General features: G+C 42.7%; 1 protein-coding gene across 1 annotated transcript in view; it reads right to left on the bottom strand.

The window, feature by feature from the left end:
• obscnb (obscurin, cytoskeletal calmodulin and titin-interacting RhoGEF b) overlaps positions 1-21,634 on the bottom strand; it is an 868,128-nt gene that overhangs the window by 34,656 nt on the left and 811,838 nt on the right. The window contains exons 155-159 of the mRNA XM_068053434.1: positions 17,153-19,517; positions 13,547-13,669; positions 11,026-11,136; positions 4,440-4,607; positions 3,961-4,083 (exon numbers count right to left, since the gene is read on the bottom strand). Of these exons, the coding sequence (XP_067909535.1) occupies positions 3,961-4,083; positions 4,440-4,607; positions 11,026-11,136; positions 13,547-13,669; positions 17,153-19,517 (2,890 nt within the window). The remainder of the gene's footprint in view (positions 1-3,960; positions 4,084-4,439; positions 4,608-11,025; positions 11,137-13,546; positions 13,670-17,152; positions 19,518-21,634) is intronic.

Raw genomic sequence — 21,634 nt, forward strand, 5'->3', positions numbered from 1 at the left:
AAACTGCAGCACTCCAGGTGTGATCTAACCAAGGTTCTATACAATTGAAGCAAGACTTCACTACTCCTGTACTCAAATCCTCTTGCAATAAAGGCTAACATACCATTAGCCTTCTTAATTGCTTGCTGCACCCGCATGTTAGCTTTCAGTGACTTATTGACAAGGACACCCAGATCCCTTTGTACATCTACAATCTACAATCATTGATATATATTGTGAACAGCTGGGGCCCAAGCACTGATCCCTGCGGTACCCCACTAGTCACGGCCTGCCAATGCGAAAATGACCTGTTATTCCTACTCTCTGCCTGTTAACTAATCCTTAATCCATGCCAATATATTACCTCCTATCCCATGTGCTTTAATTTCGCTAACCAACCTCCTGTGGGGGACTTTATCAAAAGCCTTCAGAAAATCCAAGTATACCACGTCTACTGACTCCCCTTTATCAATTCTGTTTGTAATAGCCTCAAAAAACTCCAACAGGTTTGCCAAACATGATTTCCCATTCATAAATCCATGTTGACTATGCCCAATCAGACCATTATTATCCAAGTGTCCATTTATTACATCCTTTAGAATAGATTCTAGCATTTTTCCAATGACTGATGTAAGGCTAACAGGTCTGTAACTCCCTGTTTTCTCTCTCCCTCCCTTCTTAAATAGTGGGGTGACATTTGCGACCTTCCAATATGTTATATGTTTTTTTTTTAGAACATTACAGCGCAGTACAGGCCCTTCGGCCCTCGATGTTGCGCCGACCTGTGAAACCATCTGACCTACACTATTCCATTTTCATCCATGTGTCTATCCAATGTCCACTTAAATGCCCTTAAAGTTGGCGAATCTACTACTGCTGCAGGCAGGGCGTTCCACGCCCTTACTACTCTCTGAGTAAAGAAACTACCTCTCACATCTGTCCTATATCTATCACCCCTCAACTTGAAGCTATGTCCCCTCGTGTTTGCCATCACCATCCGAGGAAAAAGACGCTCACTATCCACCCTATCTAACCCTCTGATTATCTTATATGTCTCTATTAAGTCACCTCTCCTCCTCCTTCTCTCCAACGAAAACAACCTCAAGTCCCTCAGCCTTTCCTCGTAAGACCTTCCCTCCATACCAGGCAACATCCTAGTAAATCTCCTCTGCACCCTTTCCATAGCTTCCACATCTTTCCTATAATGCGGTGACCAGAACTGCACGCAATGCTCCAGGTGCGGTCTCACCAGAGTTTTGTACAGCTGCAGCATGACCTCGTGGCTCCGAAACTCGACCCCCCTACTAATAAAAGCTAACACATCATATGCCTTCTTAACAGCCCTATTAACCTGGTTAGCAACCTTCAGGGATTTATGCACCTGGACACCAAGATCTCTCTGTTCATCTACACTACCAAGAATCTTCCCATTAGCCCAGTACTCTGCATTCCTGTTACTCATTCCAAAGTGAATCACCTCACACTTTTCCGCATTAAACTCCATTTGCCATCTCTCAGCCCAGCTCTGCAGCCTATCTATGTCTCTCTGTACCCTACAACATCCTTCGGCACTATCCACAACTCCACCGACCTTAGTGTCATCTGCAAATTTACTAACCCACCCTTGTACACCCTCTTCCAGGTCATTTATAAAAATGACAAACAGCAGTGGCCCCAAAACAGATCCTTGCGGTACACCACTAGTAACTAAACTCCAGGATGAACATTTGCCATCAACCACCACCCTCTGTCTTCTTTCAGCTAGCCAATTTCTGATCCAAAGCTCTAAATCACCTTCAACCCCATACTTCCGTATTTTCTGCAATAGCCTACCGTGGGGTACCTTATCAAACGCCTTACTGAAATCCATATACACCACATCCACTGCTTTACCCTCATCCACCTGTTTGGTCACCTTCTCGAAAAACTCAATAAGGTTTGTGAGGCACGACCTACCCGTCACAAAACCGTGCTGACTATCTCTAATGTACTTATTCTTTTCAAGATGATTATAAATCCTGTCTCTTATAACCTTTTCCAACATTTTACCCACAACCGAAGTAAGGCTCACAGGTCTATAATTACCAGGGCTGTCTCTACTCCCCTTCTTGAACAAGGGGACAACATTTGCAATCCTCCAGTCTTCCGGCACTATTCCTGTCGACAATGACGACATAAAGATCAAGGACAAAGGCTCTGCAATCTCCTCCCTAGCTTCCCAGAGAATCCTAGGATAAATCCCATCTGGCCCAGGGGACTTATCTATTTTCACACTTTCCAAAATTGCTAACACCTCCACCTTGTGAACCTCAATCCCATCTAGCCTCGTAGCCTGAATCTCAGTATTCTCAACAACATTTTCTTTCTCTACTGTAAATACTGACGCAAAATATTCATTTAACACTTCCCCTATCTCCTCTGATTCCACACACAACTTCCCACTACTATCCTTGATTGGCCCTAATCTAACTCTAGTCATTCTTTTATTCCTGATATACCTATAGAAAGCCTTAGGGTTTTCCCTGATCCGATCCACCAATGACTTCTCGTGTCCTCTCCTTGCTCTTCTTAGCTCTCCCTTTAGATCCTTCCTGGCTAGCTTGTAACTCTCAAGCGCCCTAACTGAGCCTTCACGTCTCATCCTAACATAAGCCTTCTTCTTCCTCTTGACAAGCGCTTCAACTTCTTTAGTAAACCACGGCTCCCTCGCACGACAACTTACTCCCTGCCTCACAGGTACATACTTATCAAGGACACGCAGTAGCTGCTCCTTGAATAAGCTCCACATTTCGATTGTTCCCATCCCCTGCAGTTTCCTTCCCCATCCTACGCATCCTAAATCTTGCCTAATCGCATCATAATTTCCTTTCCCCCAGTTATAATTCTTGCCCTGCGGTATATACCTGTCCCTGCCCATCGCTAAGGTAAACCTAACCGAATTGTGATCACTATCACCAAAGTGCTCACCTACATCTAAATCTAACACCTGGCCGGGTTCATTTCGCAGTACCAAATCCAATGTTTTCTCCAACTCTCTTCAAAACAGTTCACACCCCAAAACACTGTCCAAAGCGAAACCAAAAAACAATATCTCAAGAGTCAAGCCTCCTGACTCTTATAAATCTTGACCTGTCACTTCTCCGTAAACATCTTCTCCAGTCACCAAGGTTTCTGTTGTTTATTGCTTAAAGCACATGACTTCCAGCAAGGCTGTTTTTTAAACAACATCTCAGAGTCCTTTCAATGAACTGTCAGCACCAAAGCAAAGTCCAACTTCTAAGAAATCTTCAGCATTCTCCACAAATCACATTTACAATTTAAATGTAAGTCCTCAAAACATATACTTAACAAAAATATAGAAGCACTTCCATAACACAAGATGGTGGGTAAATGGGACTAATCTAACAAAAATGGATGGATTATTGGGCCTAATGGCTTTTTCCTCTTAGAAACATAGAAAGATTTACGACACAGAAGGAGGCAATTTGGCCCATCTTGTCCGTATGTCTGAAAAAGGGCTATCCTATCTAATCCCACTTCCACCTCTTGGTCCGTAGTCTTGTAGGTCCTTAAAAACTCTTGGGGATTAACATATTACCCTATGGTCATGCACCAATTAGTGTATAGGGATGAAATTGGTTTTGTGTTAAAACAATGTAGAAAGGAATTTTATATGAACATATCAACAAGGGTGGTACCAGAGGAAATTAAATCCCTTATGTTTTTATGCACAACATAGAAGACAGCTTTAATAAGTCAATCTTCTTCAACATTGCAATGCATTCACACCTGAACGAAAACTTAACATCATGACAAGAACATTTAAAATTGCAGTTTATTCCCACCAACAATTTAAATTAATGTATAGTAAGTCACACGGTGCTAGACGTGAAAGAGTTGCCATGTTTTTCCAATTGTGCACCGCCATCAGCCAGAGTTAACTTTTTCCATTCTGCCAAGCAAAGCAACATCTCTACTTACCTTTTCTCTGACACTCAATAATGTATGTTATTGGTGTGTTGGTTGCAAGTGGCTTCCATATTACTAAAGCTCCATCTTCATAGACCTGTGCTACTTCAGGGGAATCAGGGCGACAAGGCACAGCTATAAATGGAAAGAAAGTGGTCAGTTTGGCCGAGCTGTTCAACCTTTTTACTGTGCATTACATCAATAAAGTGGATACTTTCTAAATGCAGGATGGGGCTTCAGGAAGTGAAGCCCTCATCCTGTCTTCACTTGAGATCCAGACAGGTGCACCTTTCAACAAGGATCAAGAGATTGCATCAGAAGTGGTGACCCTGGCTCATTTGCTCCCCACCCCTAGCCCTGGACCACTGATGCATTGTTCCATTTCTAACCTGCTTATCAGGTGAACTATCCATGGGATTTAGTGTGGCTTGTGAAAGCTCTCCAAAGTTAGACAAAATTAATCACAGGCAAATATACAGAGGACTAGTTACCTGCAAGATTCAGTAAGCAGCAAGTTGAAGCTTTGCCTAAGCGGTTTTCAGCCACACATTTATAACTACCAAGATCCTCCTCAGCCACATTTAGAATTGTTAAAAATTGGCAATTTTTGCTTGTAGTTGATGATAGTATTCGATCAGTGTAGCAAACTAGCTGGTTCTCTGTGGAGAACAATAAATCATTAAAAGTAAATGAGTGCTGCATTGAAAGGCATAAGATGTGAAATTTTCCATTGTCTATACTACTGAATTGAGCAGTATCTTGTAATGCCTGAAATAAAATAGAAAATGCTGGAAATAATCAGCAGATCTGGCAAAATCTGTGGCAAGAGAAACAAAGTTATTGTTTCAGCTTGATGACCTTTTCTCAGAATTTTATCAGAAAGTTCTGATAAAAGGTCATAAACCTGAAACATTAACTCTGTTTCTCTCTCCATAGATGCTGCCTGACCTGCTGAATATTTCCAGCATTTTCTGTTTTTGTTTAAGATTTCCAGCATCTGCAATATTTTGCTTTTATATCCCCTAATGCTGCTCACTTTCAATTGGTAGGATTATACTATGTAGTAATTGATCAACATGAAACATGCAAGAATGTACTCGATTAAAATTGAGTACTGTAGAAACTAGAAGCAGCCATTACAACTCACCATACAAATATAAACACTCAGAAGTAACTACACATAGGCCCTTTAATGGCAGGGAGAAGAGACTTTTATCATTCTAGGCTGAATTAAAAACTAGATCCACAGGCAAAAGAAAACTTGTGAAAGGATTGTGAACGAGAGGGCACAGATTTAAAGTAATTGGCAAAAGAAGCAAAAGCGACACGAGGAAAAACTTCATGCAGTGAGTGGTTAGGATCTAAATGCGCTGCCTGAGTGTGTGTTGGAGGCAGGTTCAATCGAGGCATTCAAAAGGGCTTTAAACTGTTATCTGAAAAGGGAGAATGTGCAGGTTATCGGGAGAAGGTGGGGGAATGGCATTAGGTGAATTGCTCAATCAGAGAGCTGGTGCTACACAATGGGCTGAATGGCCTCCTGCGCTGTAACAATTCTGTGATTCTGTGAAATTGTGTTCAGTGGAATTAGATGCTCCGGTTTAAAATGGTAGCTGCCTTAACAATGCAATAACTCCTGTTACGATCAGGTAACGAGGGGTCGCAAGGCTCCCCTCTTATCCTTCCTCTTGCTTGACTGCAACAGGTTTTATTCTTTTTTTTTTAAACAGTGGATGTGCTTACCACTTCAGTGAGTGTCTTACCTTTTACCTTTACTGTGATTGTAAAAGAACCAATCGAACGGGTTTTCTAACAGGAAAGAGGTGAGTTTATTGTACTTAATCAAAAACCTGATATAAAAAAAATTACGCTACACTTTCACTCATTCACTCACACGAGAATCTCACACACCAACAGATTACAGAATGAAGAAGAATAATTGGGATAGAGTTTGGATCAATAAAAAGGAATATATAGCCTGTGGTGTCTGATGACTTTAGTGGTCTTTCGGTTGGATTTGTGGACCTGCAGTTCTGGCTTGGTAGTTGTTCCTGGAGACAGTTGAGCAGAGGGTTTCCTTCCCGGGGTCTTTGACTTGGTTCTTGCAGCTGGCAGCTAGGCTTCGCATGCCCCGTACAAGGTCTTCTGGAGAGACAGAGAGACACACACACCTTCTGGCTACTGCACAGATTGAGTCTCTGGCTTGCCTGCCTTGTCCAAGGCAAACCCCGAGCTTTCACAGAGATGGACAGATGCTCACATGGCTGTCTCAGTGTAATCTCTGGTGCATTATAATGAGATTCAAGGTTAGGAATTTCAATCTCTCCAGGCCTCATGGTGTCAATGTTTACCCCTGGAGGGGTTCGTCCTTTCAGTGTTTAATGTCCCAGGAAGGCTTTGAATGTCTTGCTAATGAAAGCAATCTCAGGTAGTTCAATCAATATGGCAAGCCATTGTTTTGGGTAAAGGCTAATCAGACAGGCATCTCTGCTTTGATGCCTTGGTGTTCAAATGTAAATGGTGATGGCCATTTTTAGTGTGGCAAAGTCTTTGTAAAAGTTGAATGCAATATTGCAGCTTTCCTTTTTTTTCAAGTTTAATGTAGATTTCCAATCGATTAATTAAAAATCCTCATTCAGCATATCAAGTCTCCTGTTAGACATATTGCAGCTTGTGAAAAATAACTGCTATTAGCATTAATTAGCATATTAATAAACTTTGCATGTCACACTACAGGGTGCTATTGAGACTTAGCTGCAACAAGGACAAAGCAGTGAAATTTAGACTGAATCTGAGTATGAAATTAGGGGTTGAATTTCTAAGTGGGGGGGGTGGGGGGTTGCTCTCTCAATCGTCTGCCAATACTTGGCAGAAGATACACAGAAACCTGGGACATACAGTCTAAGCGTGTGGAGTTAAAGCAGATGATAGGGAAAACCCTTGTGAAAATTCAACCCCCTTCAAGTCTGCACATTATGGGCTGGATTTTGACCTCCCCCAGGTGTTGGGTTCTGTGGTGCAGGCGCCTGAAGATGGCTCTGGATGAGGCCCACCATGGGCGGTGCTGTGGCACCATGGTGGTATTCCCACTGCTGGTGACGGGACCACAATTTTAATATGCAAATAAATAAAAATAATTAATTTAAATAAACTTGCATTGTCTCCTGATGGCCCGGCAGCTGGCACTGCCGTGCCTTCAGATCCCTGTCTGGGGAAATGGGCACCACACTGGTGGGGCAGGGGTGGGGGGGTGGTGTGGGGAGATAAGTTTATCAGTGTGGGGTGGGGTGGGGGGGGGAAACAGCATCAAATTAACATCATAGGTGTAGGGGATGGTGGGAAGCGTAGTAGTTTAAAGTTTGTGCAGTTTTTGTACAGAGTGGATATTCAGAAGCTTTTTCCCAGGGTGGAAGAGTCAGTTACTAGGGGACATAGGTTTAAGGTGCGAGGGGCAAAGTTTAGAGGGGATGTGCGAGGCAACTTCTTTCCACAGAGGGTGGCGAGTGCCTGGAACTTGCTGCCGGGGGAGGTGGAGGAAGCAGGTATGATAGCGACGTTTAAGAGGCATCTTGACAAATACATTAATAGGATGGGAATAGAGGGATACGGTCCCCGGAAGTGCAGAAGGTTTTAGTTTAGACAGGCATCAAGATCGGCGTAGGCTTGGAGGGCCGAATGGCCTGTTCCTGTGCTGTACTGTTCTTTGTTCTTTTTGGGCGTTTGGGGGAAGGTCAGATGTTAAAGGCAAGTGTTTTGGGGGGGAAGGGCAAATAATTAATTTAATTGTTATTGGGGGGATGGGAGAGATGCAAAAAAAGTGTATTTATATATTTAAATCTATCTTTAAATATTTAAATATGCCGGTAGGACTAGCAGCCCTTTAAAAATGGGGGCAACACCTGCGCACAGGCAGCTGAAACCATTGCCAGGGATGGACAGCCCACCCCCTCTATGTGATCGGGAGGGAGGGGCTGCCCGCCCCAGCTATTTAAATGGGCTTAGGATCGTGGTGGATCTGTGACATGCGGCTCGCACATGCGGGCCGACATTTTTTTCAGCGGCGGGCACATAAAGGTTTTTTTTCATTCATTCATGGGATGTGGGCATCGCTGGCTAGGCCAGCATTTAATCTCCACCCTTATTGCCCCTGAGAAGGTGGTGGTGATTTGCCTTCTTGAACCGCTGTTGTCCATCTGAGGTAGGTACACCCACAGTGCTATTAGGAAGGGAGCTCCAGGATTTTGACCCAGCGACGGTGAAGGAATGGCAATATAGTTCCAAATCAGGATGGTGTGTGACTTGGAGGAGAACTTGCAGATGGAGGTGCTCCCATGCATTTGCTGCCCTTGTCCTTCTAGTTGGTAGAAGTCGTGGGTTTGGAAGGTGCTGTTTAAGGAGCCTTGGTGCGTTGCTGCAGTGCATCTTGTAGATGGTACACCCTGCTGCCACAATGCGTCAGTGGTGGAGGGAGTGAATGTTTGTGGGTGGGATGCCAGTCAAGCGGGCTGCTTTGTCCTGGATGGTGTCGAGATTCTTGAGTGTTGTTGGAGCTGCACCCATCCAGGCAACTGGACAGTATTGCATCACACTCCTAACTTGTGCCTTGTAGATGCTGGACAGGCTTTGGGGAGTCAGGAGGTGAGTTATTCACCGCAGGAGTCCTAGCCTCTGACCTGTTCTTGTAGCCACGATATTTATATGACTACTCCAGTTCAATTTCCGGTCAATGGTAATCCCTAGAATGTTGATAGTGGGGGATTCAGCGATGGTAATGCCATTGAATGTCAAGGGGAGATGGTTAGATTTTCTCTTGTTGGAGATGGTCATTGCCTGGCACTTGTGTGACGCGAATGTTACTTGCCACTTATCAACCCGAGCCTGGATATTGTCCAGGTCTTGCTGCATTTCTACATGGACTGCTTCAGTATCTGAGGAGTCGCAAATGGTGCTGAACATTGTGCAATCATCAGCGAACATCCCCACTTCTGACCTTATGATTGAAGGAAGGTCATTGATGAAGCAGCTGAAGATGGTTGGGCCTAGGACACTACCCTAAGGAACTCCTGCACTGATGTCCTAGAGCTGAGATGATTGACCTCCAACAACCACGACCATCTTCCTTTGTGCTAGGTATGACTCCAACCAGTGGAGATTTTCCCCCCAATTTCCATTGACTTCAGTTTTGCTAGGGCTCCTTGATGCCATACTAGGTCAAATGCTGCCTTGATGTCAAGGGCAGTCACTGTCACCTCACCTCTTGAGTTCAGCTCTTTTGTCCATCTTTAATCCAAGGCTGTGATGAAGTCAGGAGTTGTGTGGCTCTGGCGGAACCCAAACTAAGAGGATTATTGCCAAGCAAATGCTGCTTGATAGCACTGTCGATGACACCTTCCATCAGTTTACTGATGATTGAGAGTAGGCTGATGGGGTGATAATTGGCCGTGTTGGACTTGTCCTGCTTTTTGTGTACAGGGACAGGACATACCTGGGCAATTTTCCATATTGCCGGGTAGATGCCAGTGTTGTAGCTCTACTGGAACAGCTTGGCTAGGGGCATGGCAAGTTCTGGAGCACAGGTCTTCAGTACTATTGATGGAATACTGTCAGGGCCCATAGCCTTTGCAGTATCCAGTGCCTTCAGTTGTTTCTTGATCTCACGCGGGGTGAATCGAATTGGCTGAAGTCTGGCATCTGTGATGCTGAGGACTTCAGGAGGAGGCAGAGATGGATCATCAATTCGGCGCTTCTGGCCGAAGATTGTTGTAAATGCTTCAGCCTTATCTTTCGCACTGATGTGCTGGGCTCCCCTATCATTGAGGAAGGGGATATTTGTGGAGCCACCTCCTCCAGTTAGTTATTTAATTGTCCACCACCATTCATGGCTGGATGTGGCAGGACTGCAGAGCTTAGATCTGATCCGTTGGTTATAGGATCGCTTAGCTCTGTCTATCGCATGCTGCTTACGCAGTTTGGCATGCAAGTAATCCCGTGTTGTAGCTTCACCAGGTTGACCCCTCATTTTAAAGTATGCTTGGTGCTGCCCCTGGCAAGCCCTCCTGCACTCTTCATTGAACCAGGGTTGGTCTCCTGGCTTGATGGTAACGGTAGAGTGGGGAATATGCTGGACCATGAGGTTACAGATTGTGGTTGAGTACAATTTTGCTGCTGCTGATGGCCCACAGTGCAACATAGATACCCAGTTTTGTATTGCTAGATGTTTGAAATCTATCCCATTTAGCATGGTGGTAGTGCCACACAACATGATGGAGGATATACGCAATGTGAAGGCATCTCCACAAGAACTGTGCGGTGGTCACTCCGACCAATACTGTCATGGACAGATGCATCTGCTGTAGGCAGATTGCTGAGGACGAGGTCAAGTATGTTTTTCCCTCTTGTTGGTTCCCTCACCCCGCCCCCTGCTGCATACCCAGTTTAGCAGTTATGTCTTTACATTGCCCTACATTGGCCAAGAGGAATTTTAAAGCATAATTTAAAAAAGACAAAATTCTCTCATAAATCACAGGAAAATGCACATTTAAGCATAACGACCAAAATACTGTGGAAGAATTCAAAACTTAGTCTGAAAGACAGGATCAATAAACAAGATTAAAAAATTGTTTTACAAATTGTTTCCTTTATTTTATAAGAAATTTTAAAATTAATTTTCACCCCTCTTCTGAAAGTAATGGTACTTTGAGTAAAGTACTGGAAGGTAACCAGAAACTGTGGAACCATAATCCAGCAAAGCACCCAATCCTGATGTGATCCTAATGTCAGCAGTCTATTCAACTGTGGCAGCCCACCACAGCCAAGCCTGATTTTTGCATTTCACCAGCCGATAGCTGGATTGCAATCATGAGTAGTACCCCGGACGATTCGCTCCTACCCCAACCTGGGGTGCTGAGGTCAATTATAGCCCCCATTTAGTCACCACAGCTGACCTGAACTAAAAGAACCCTCCTGGACTGTAAGGCTCTTGTTACACACTGCATTCATTAGCTGAACAATCAATATTGAAGTTTTTTTAAAAAACAGGAATCAAATGTGTAGAGAGGAGCAGTATAAAATAGATCTAACCTTTGAACCACAGTATGTCAGGATTTGGGTAGCCTGAAGGTCTGCAGGACAAGTTCACAGACTGATTCAAAACAACTGACTGGTTTATGAGGCCCTCGAGAAATGATGGTGCTGAAAGAAAAAAGGTAAACAAGCTGCCAATGTTCCAAGAGTAGGAAAAGAATTAACAAGGTTGATTTGCACAAATTGTTCAAATACCGAGGGGTACCTCTAATGCTGCTGCTTTGGTTTATTCAGATTAATGCTGAATCTGCACTCCGCTCTTACTCACAACCTTTTGTTTTCACACTGGGCACTGTCCTACAGTCAAAAGTGCAGTGAATGGGCTGAATTTTATTCAGGTGTCGCGCTCCGTGGTGGCGCCCTTTGAACTTGGCGAGATGCCCACATTCAGCAGCTGCCAAGGAGTCCCGCGATATTTTGCGTGGGTGCTCATTTAAATAGTGGGGGCGGAGCGCCCACCCCTGATGATGTGTAGGGGCGGTCTCTGCGCCCCCGGCAAAGGCGTCCGGCGCCACCGCACCAGTGCCAAATTTAAAAGGCTTTAAGCCCTTACAATTAATTTTAATTTTTAAAGGCAAAACATAAAAGTAAGTGATGGTGGCCCTTCCCCAACCCCTCCAATGGTCATTTCAGGCAATGAAATGATCATCAATTGATTTTTCAAATAGCTGAACTTTTGCCCCCAACCTTCAGTCTTTTGCCCTTTAACCCCTTCCCACCATCCCCACATCAATAAAAATTGACTTCCCCTCTCCTCCACACCTCCCGCCCTGAAATTTCTATTACTCCCCCCTCCCCACCAGGTTCTCGCCTCGGAACTACTTCCGGAGTTCCGAAGGTGTGCAAAGGCCATACGGAGGCGGCGCAGTGGTTAGCACTGCAGCCTCACAGCTCCAGGGGCCCGGGTTCGATTCTGGGTCCTGCCTGTGCGGAGTTTGCAAGTTCTCCCTGTGACCACGTGGGTTTTCGCCGGGTGCTCCAGTTTCCTCCCACAGCCAAAGACTTGCAGGTGATAGGTAAATTGGCCGTTGTAAATTGCCCCTAGTGTAGGTAGGTGGTAGGGAATATGGGATTACTGTAGGGTTAGTATAAATGGGTGGTTGTTGGTTGGCACAGACTCGGTGGGCCGAAGGGCCTGTTTCAGTGCCGTATCTCAAAAATAAAAATAAAAATCGGCATAGGATGGCAGTTAAGTTATTTTGAATATATTTAGTGGCAATCTGCATATGGAGATGAAGGGCCCGCCACCAGGCGGCAGGGAGGCCGCACCAAGGTCCCCCCGCCGGCGGTAATATGCGGCAGGCCCTTCTCGATGTTGAGGGTCGAGGCAGACTTCTCCCTGCAGCATTTTACTGGCCCCTTAGCCGCGACCCGCGTGTCGTGGGGCCGGTAAAATTCAGCTAAATAGTTCAGAATAGTGACAAAAAATTAGGAGGATGGTAACAAAATGATAAAGTTCCTGGTGTAGTAATCCAAAGGTCAAGACTAATAGAAACATAGAAATAATATTCAGGAGACATGAGTTCAAATCCCATTACAGCAGCTGGTGGAATTTAAATTCAATTACATAAGTAAATCTTGAACAAATCTACAATAAAAAAACGTATCAGTAATGTTGACCCTGAAACTAGTGCATTGTTGTAAAAACCTATCTGGTTCACTAATGTCCTTTAGTAAAAGAAATCTGCCGTCCTTACTCGGTCTGGTCTACATGTGACTCCAGACCCACAGCAATATGGCTGACTCTTAACTGCCCTCAGTTGTATTAAACTGTGGGTGTACCTACACCACATGGACTGCAGTAGTCAAAGAAGGTGGCTCACTAACACCTTCACAAGGATAATTAGGGATGAGTAACAAATGCTGGCCTTGCCAGTGATGCTCACATTCTATGAAAGAATTAAAGAAAAAGGGTCTGTGCTGCTATAAGAGCAACAAATGTTGGACTTTTTATATTTCCAAGTCCACATTGGAGCAAGAGAGCTGCAAGACTATGACTGACTGCACTTCAATAAAGCAATAGGTGCTACTGGAGTAAGTGGGGAAGTCAGCCACAACTCTTTTACACCAAGAACAAGAAACGTACCGGAAAGATTACCATGGAAGGCCAGAATGAATGGATTCAAGTCAGTATTTTAGGTATGTTTCTGGTGAAAGAAGGGATTGAAGGACAGGGTGAGAAGGTGGAATTGAGTAATAAAAAAAATTGCCTAGTGGCAAATCACTCTTTCCTGTTCACAAAATGTTTTACCTGCTAAGCTAAGCATAATGAATTTATAACTAACTGAAAAATACATGAATCAGTGAATTCAGAAGGTCTGCCTCAAAAATGAAAGAAGAACTGTAATGCTTTATTTCCATTCTTTGATAAAAGTAACTTAGTTAATTTTAAGTTAACAGCTAAAAGTCTATTCCTTTTCCAGGATAGTCCATCATCAGGTATTTTGTGCGACTACCTACGCAGGTTATTCAATGTAAAATATGAGCTATTAGGAGAGGCTGACATTCATTAGCATACCTTTTTCCTTTGCTTTTGAACTGGGAAGCTTGAATGAAAAGAGTCCAGATTTTTTCTTCAGGGAACCGCTGGGATTGTCCCTAATGTCTGTTGATTGCATGGTCACTTGCTGTTTCTCAACGACTGCAAAGAATTATAATACGGTTCATGTCATTTAAATATTCTTTCGATAGGACAATTCATTTGCAACTTTGTATGGAGGAAATTATTTCTATTACCTTCATATCCTTTATTATAGTTAAAGCTGCAATTCACCACAGGCTAGGAGAAGGGACCAGATAATTATTCAAATTTTCCATTTATTTTTTACCCCATTATTTGATCACTTATTTCCTTGAATATTTCTTCAGCTGGGAAAGCAGAGTGACTCAGCCTACCAAATTCCAAATCAGATTGTAAAACATGGTCAAATTATCAATCACTTTGTGCTCACTGCCAATAAGCTTCTACAGACAGATGAGAAAACATGGGTTCTATTCCATGAAATGCCCTGCGATTCCTGTCTGTGTAGTTCTTTAATCAGATATTAGAGATGAAGGAATGGACAATAATTCTTAAAATCTACACCACTGAGGTTGGCAGATTCAAGTGTCGGGCAGACCTCATGCTATTGATCCGAAAAAGGTTTTAAACATTATGACCGCTGTAGTATAACAATATTGATGCATATCTTCTTGTGATATATATGCCAACCTATAAAATTAATAAAAGCTGGCCAATATCCTCAAATGAAAGCTACCATTGCCTCCAGGAAGCTGACAACTCAAGAATCAACCAAAGATGTGAGAACAAGTCATTACACAAGCTTGTTAATTTAGGCGGTAAGTCTAGCCAACATTTCTTTATTCAGAGAAAAAGTAATGTATGCAAGAGATTGCCAAATGTTGAAGGTATGAAACTGGCACTGTGTTTCTATAGAGGCCTGCAGGTATGCTTCACTGGAAAATTTTGAATGTTTACATTAATAACAATGGTCTAGTAATAGGATTGCGCCGATCACATAGACAATAAACCTAAAAAATGGGCATTATGCCCCCAATCTGCAAAGGCAATGGACGCTGTGTTATCCAATTTTTAGGCTATGGTTCCCAGGAACAGACAGGGAAGCTGAACATTCTGCTCTCAGATATACCTATATTGCCTTGAGTTTGTCTCTTATTGATTATTAATGTCACATTTCCTGATAGACATTGACTGCTTTAATATAGGTGGTGTGGCTGTTACACTTAGTTAAATTACTGTTGCTCTTCTGAAGTAAACTCAACCTCAGGTAGATCATTAGCCAACTTTTAGCAAAAGGCTGAAGAAAAAAAGGTCAAATTAGAACTGCATAGTATGCAATGCTCACAAGAAGGATTATTTATGAGCCTCACTTAGATCAAGTAAAATCTTAATGTCTGTTAACCTACGAGAACCTGATGTGCTGCATTGAAGGTGTATAAGGTGATATGTTTAAGATAATTAAAGGAGTTGATAGGGTATATAGAGAGGAACTATTCCTTTGGTGAGGGAGCCTAGAACAAGGGGGCATAACCTTAAAATTAGAACAAGGCCTTTCAGCTGGTGATATCAGGAAGTATTTCTACAAACAAAGAGCAGTGGAAATCTGGAACTCCCTCCCCGAAAAGCTGTTGAGGCTGGGGGTCAATTGAAAATTTCAAAACAGAGATTGATAGCCTTTAGTTAGGCAAAGGTATTAAGGTTTATGGAACCAAGGCAGCTAGATGGAGTTAAGATTCAGATCAGCCATGATCTAATTAAATGGTGGAAGAGGCTTGAGAGGCTGAATGGCCTACTCCTTTTCCTATGAAGGAAGAAAACATGCTACTGCTTATTGTGCAGGATTTAGTCTCGGGACTGGCAAACAGTTCAAACCTGACAGTCACGATTCTGAGCAGTGATGTTAAGACCATAAGAACATAAAAAGTAGCAGCAGGAGTAGTCCATTCGGCCCCTTGAGCCTGATCTGCCATTTAATAAGTTCATGGCTGATCTAACTGTGGCCTTAACTCCACTTTCCTGCCTGCCCCCCATAATCCTTGACCCACTTGTAGATCAAAAATCTGTCTAACTCAGCCTTGAATATATTCAATGATCCAGCCTCCACTGCTCTCTGGGGAAGAGAATTCCAAAGATTAATGACCCACTGAGAGGAGAAATTCCTCCTAATCTCCATCTTAAAAGGGAGATCCCTTCTTTTGAAACTGTGTTCCCTGTTCAAGATTCTCCCAAAAGGGAAACATCCACTCAGCATCTACCTTGACAAGCTCCCTCAGAATCTTACATGTTTCAATAAGATAACCTCTTATTCTTCTAAACTCCAATGAGTACAGGCTCAACTTTTCCTTATAAGACAATCCCTTCATCCCAGGAATCAGCCTAGTGAACGTCTGAACTGCTTCCAATGCAAGTATATCCCCCCTCAAGGAAGGAGACCAAAGCCGTACGCAATACTCTGGGTGTGGTCTCACCAAATGCCCTGTTTGGTTGTAGCAAGATTTTCCTTGCTTTATACTCCATCCCCCTTGCAATAAATGCCATCATTCCATTTGCCTTCCTGATTACTTGCTGTACCTACGTGCTAATCTTTTTGTGATTCATATACAAGGACACCTAGATCTCTCTGTACTGCAGCATTCTGCAGTCTCTCTCCATGTAAATAATATTCTGCTTTTCTACTCTTCCTGCTAAAGTGGACAATCTCACATTTTCCCACATTATACTCCATCTGCCAGATTGTTACTTGCTCATTTAACCTATCTATATCTCTTTGCAGACACTTTGTGTCCTCCTCACAACTTGCTTTCCTACCTATCTTTGTAACTTCAGCGAATTTGGCTACAATACACTCGGTCTCTTCATCCAAGTCATTAATATTGATAGTAAATAGTTGAGGCCCCAGCACTGATCCCTGTGGTACTCCACTAGTTACAGTTTGCCATCCTGAAAATGCCCCATTTATCCCGACTCTCTGTTTCCTGTTAGGTAGCCAATTCTCTATCCATGTTAATATATCACCCTCAATACCATGAGCTCTTACCTTGTGTAGTAAACTTTTGTGTGGCACCTTTATGAATGCCTTTTGGAAATCCAATTACACTACATCAGCTGGTTCCCCTTTATCCACCCTGCTTGTATTATCCTCAACCAGACAGCTGGCTGCAATGGATTATGGTATTATGCCTCATTTAGACTACAAGAGCCTGCTTTTCAACATCAAGTACCAAATGCCTTGAAATAATCTTGGCTGAAGGATACTGTGTAAAGTCATAATAATATGAGCCACAAAAACAGTTTTTTTTTGTAAAATAAGGTTTTCCTGTTTGCAGAGTACTTAATGTTGACATATTCAATGCCTTATTTGTGGCAATGTGATGACAGCATGCTTAAAATAAGTTTCCTAGTAAAGCTAAATTCTAGTTCACTATAAGCTGTAAAACCATCACCGGAAAAACATAGATAAATCATCATGCTGATAGGACTATAATTTTATTAAATTGGCACCTCACTAAATATGAAAAACATTCTGACCTTAATGCTCACTGCAATGAGTACAATCATAAAGCAAGTAAATTTTACATCTCTTGGAAGGTGTATTGCACTTACCTTCATCATGTGGTGTTAAAGGAGGTATAAATGGCACTTTCATAACTTCCATGTACTGGCTCCTATGAAATTCTGTGTTAGATGGGTCTGTACTTCCCTGGGGCTTGCTCAGATCCCTTTCTTTCTGCTTTCTCAGTTTCGGTTTTTCTTCACTTTTCAAATGCCATGAAAAGTGAGCGGGCAATGTCTGACTTTTTCTTGTTCCTCTTGAACCTCGTAAATGTTTGCTCAAGTTTAAATCCCGCAACACAGATAAAGTATATCGACTTCCTCCTCCATCTTCATCAAGCTGATGCAAACCTTTATCCCAATTTAGCGAAGCAGATCTGCTAAATAATCTTAAAAGACCAGATCTACCAAATGTTTCTGATGTCGACTTTGACGATGGGTCTGTATGGGTTTCACTGACAGTCAGACTCGTTTCACTTGAAGCAATTGGAGTTTTTGCATCCTTTTGGCTTTTGAATGCTTTTCTTAGACTTTCAAAGCTTTGATGTATTTTGTTTTCCAGTGAAGTTCTTTTAGATTTTTTTTTATTTTTTGATTCTCCTTCCTCAGTATCTGATGTAGTCTCATTCTCTTCTGTATCTTTGAGCAATTCCAATAGATCTGATTCCCATTCACCAGTAGTTAGATTCCAGGAACATTCAGTTAATGGTTCAATCTCATCGTACAATATTTCATATGAGGTGGTTGATGTCTGATCTAACTTTCCTTGTAAAGGACTGTCCTTTTTGGTCTCTGTTTCCCTTGAAGGAAATAGTTCTTCAGATGTCCATGGCACAGGCAAAGGTTTAGCTTGAGAGGCGCTTTTCTCTTCAAACTTTTGAGACAAAAATGAGGGGCATTGTTTATACTGCAGTTCACAGCTGTATGGCTCTGATAGGTCAAAGTAATCAGTGTCTGGTTCTGCTACATCAAAGTATAAAGAGCTGACATTTTCACTTGAACTCTGCTCCTGAGGTTCAGACGTGACAACTGATGCAGCAACAGAGGAGATTTCACTCTGTAACTCAGAATTCATAGGTCGTTGTAAGTCAAAAGACCTGAAACCTGAAACATCTGAATGTGAATTGGTAGGCTTGTCATAATACTGTAAAGAAGCTGCATCAGTTTTCACAGATTGGTCTTTCTCGAAGGGAATATTTTTTGTGGGGCATTCTGATTTTATGTCTGTTAAAAAGGTGCCTTCTTCAGATAAGCACATCGTGTCACTTAGCATACATTTGAACATTCCTAACTCCTGTGCATCTAGGGCAACAGGCTGGTGTGTTATGGCATCACTAAAGCCAGTCATTGTATTGGAGTCTGGACTTGAGTGCTGGGCAAATGGCTCCGGTATTTCACTCTCAGATTCTCTTGCTGTAGTCTGAACTAAGAACTCTGTTTCAAATTCATCCAACGACTTGCTCCTCCTTGAATGTTCCTTGGGCGAATAAGCCACACTATTGCCATTATCGTAAGATGCTGACTTCGCCAGCCTTCCAGAGATGTGGCTTGAGGTACCTTTAAATCTTTCATCATCAGATGTTCTGTCCTGTCCCATTTGAAAGCACTCTAAGAGCGGCTGACGTAGGCCACTTACCTTTCCCTTTGTGTAACCTGCCTGTACAAAGCGTTTTCTCGTTCTTTCAAGACTCCTTGCATATTCAGCATCCTCAGTAGAAAGATCCCTTGTCTCCAGCGTGTCACTGTAGAAAGTACTTTTTATAAGACTATGCCTTGGTAAAAGTCTGGATGATGGTTTGGAGCTTGTATCCAGTAAGTTGCCTTGTCCTGATAATTGAAGTGTGAGAGCACTATCAGCTGAAATGCCTCGTACTAAATTGTGAGTTGCTGCTCCCTCCACTCTTGAACAGTCTGAAGTCTCTATAGTAGCTGCTTTGGAAATAGGATGTTTCATTGTGTTAGCACTTAAATTTAGTTCTTTACATGTTTCAGAATATTTCTGCTGTGCTTTCATGTCCCCTTCACCACATTTTGCACTTGTTCCATGTTTTACATCTGCTTGATTTTCAACAGCAGCGCTTCGAGTTAACACTGGCCTATCTCTTTTGTGCTCACTGATATTTGGACCTAAAATGTCTGTTGAGGAAGAAGCAAACCATGGAGTTTCACAATGTTCATCTTCATTTGCAAAATATTGATCAAACACAGCCTGATTGACATCTGGAGTATGGGTTGAACATGCTTCTGTCTGGTGGGTGCAGTCTTCAAAATCAGAAGAAGAAGCACTAGTTGATGGTGAACTACTTTCTTTAAGCAAGTGCCGAGACATACCAAGAGAAAGGCCTTCAGAAGTCCCTTTCAAAAGTTGAGGAATCGACCTCATTACAAGTATTGATTTGTAGCTCATAAGGGAGTGCTGAAAATAATACAAAGATTACAAATTTAAAGACTGAAGAAAATACTTATTTCAAAAACCTGACTTTTTTAAATTAAGAATAAGTCTAAAAAAACTACCCGTCTCACATCAGATTTGTAAACATGTTTCAAATTGACAGGTAAAAAGCTCTAGCCTTTTTACAGTAACAGGTGTACTCTAATGTTGAGGCATTTGTACATGGGGTTAGTGATTTAATAGTATTTTATCAATTTGTTTTTGCATTGTCAAAATATTCATGAGTTCAAGAAAAAGGTAACTTGATAAAGGAATTCTTTGGAAAACCTGATAGCAACATAATGATACTTCCACCTCCCTAACCACCCATCTCCAGCCCTGCCTCAACCTGCTGAAACCCTAATCCATGCTTTTGTTGCCTCCAAATTCAACTATTCCATTGTTTGCCTGGCCAGTCTCCCAACTTCTACCCTTCATAAACGTGAGCTTGTCCAAAGCTGCTGTTCAATATTCAGTCCGTTAACACCTTTTCTGTACTAATGCTTTGTCTTTCAACACACCATTAACATATTGTTTGCCTTTGCTCCATGACCTTTTGGTCAGCTATGTGGCCTTGTCCAATCTACACCTTCTCCTTTGTTATCTCTTGCCCCACCCCCACCTCACTTGTTTATAACCTGTGATATTTTTAATATTTGTCAGTTCCGAAGAAGGGTCACTGACCCGAAACGTTAACGCTGCTTCTCTTTCCACAGATGCTGCCAGACCTGCTGAGTGGTTCCAGCATTTCTTGTTTCCATTCACCCATACACTGACCTACATTGGTTCCCGTTCCACCAATGCCTTGATTTTAAAATTCTCATCCTAGTGTTCAAAACCCTCCATGGCCTGGAACCTCCCTATTTGTAACCTCTTCCAGTCCTATAAACCTCCGAGATCTCTGCATTCTCCAAATCTGGCCTTTTGTGCAGCCCTCACTTTCGATGCACCTCCACTGGTGGCTGTGACCTCAGTAGCCCTGAGCTCTGGAATTCCCTCCCTACACCTCTCCGGCTCTCTATCTCTCTTCCTCTGCCTTTAAGATGCTCCTTAGAACCGCCTTAATATTTTGTCCTCCTGACCCATAGAAGAACTGTAATTAAGGAAGAAAAAATGTGATATTATTTGGCACATCATCAGGATAGCTGAAAGTGCTTCAGAATAATAAACTATTTGTGAAATCAAATAGGGATTAGGGTTTCAGCAGGTTGAGGCAGGGCTGGAGATGGGTGGTTAGGGAGGTGGAAATCAAAACTATTATGTAGGCAAATATGGTAAGCAACCTATGCTCAGTAACAAATGAATGATTAAACAGATGATATGTTTTGGTCATGTTAATTGAGGGAGGAATGATGGACAGCACACAGGGAGAACTCCCTACTCTTCTTCGAATCATGCCATGGAATCTTTCACAACCACCTCAGCAAATAGATGGGGCCTCAGTTTAAAGCCTCAGCACAAAAACAGCACCTCAGACAATGCAGAAAAGCTTCAGCATTACACTGAAGAGTCAAAAGACTACATGTTTAAGTCTGTAGTGGAGGTTGAACCACAGCCTTCTGACTCAGAAGCAAGTGCTACCCATGGAGCAAGGCTGACATTCATTGCAGAAAAGCAATGGGTAACATATTCCAATATGTGCTGCCGGACAGCGAGGTCCCTTCCAAGGAAGGAGGTTCTGCATTGTCAGTATGAGGAGCTAGGCACCAAATTAAGAAGCAGAACCTCAAAGGTAATAATTTCTGGATTATTACCTGTGCCACGTGCAAATTGGCATCGGGCAAATAAGATTAGAGAAATGAATGCGTCGCTCAAAGACTGGTATAGTACAAGTGGGTTCCGGTCATGGGGCACTGGCACCAGTGCTGAGGAAAGTGGGGGCTGTACCGTTGGGACGGTCTACACCTGAACCATATTGGCGCTGGTGTTCTAGCGAGCCGTATAAATAGAGAAGTAGAGAGGGTTTTAAACTAAATAGTGGGGACGAGGGATTAAATTTGGGAAATTGTGGTAAATCAAAGAGTAGAGACAAGGCAAGAGAGACAGGTAGTAATATGGGAAATGATAAACAGACCATGACAGGAAGGGACAGAGAGTACAAA

The sequence above is a fragment of the Heterodontus francisci genome, chromosome 2, assembly GCF_036365525.1.
Source record: "Heterodontus francisci isolate sHetFra1 chromosome 2, sHetFra1.hap1, whole genome shotgun sequence".
NCBI classification, from domain to species: Eukaryota; Metazoa; Chordata; class Chondrichthyes; order Heterodontiformes; family Heterodontidae; genus Heterodontus; species Heterodontus francisci.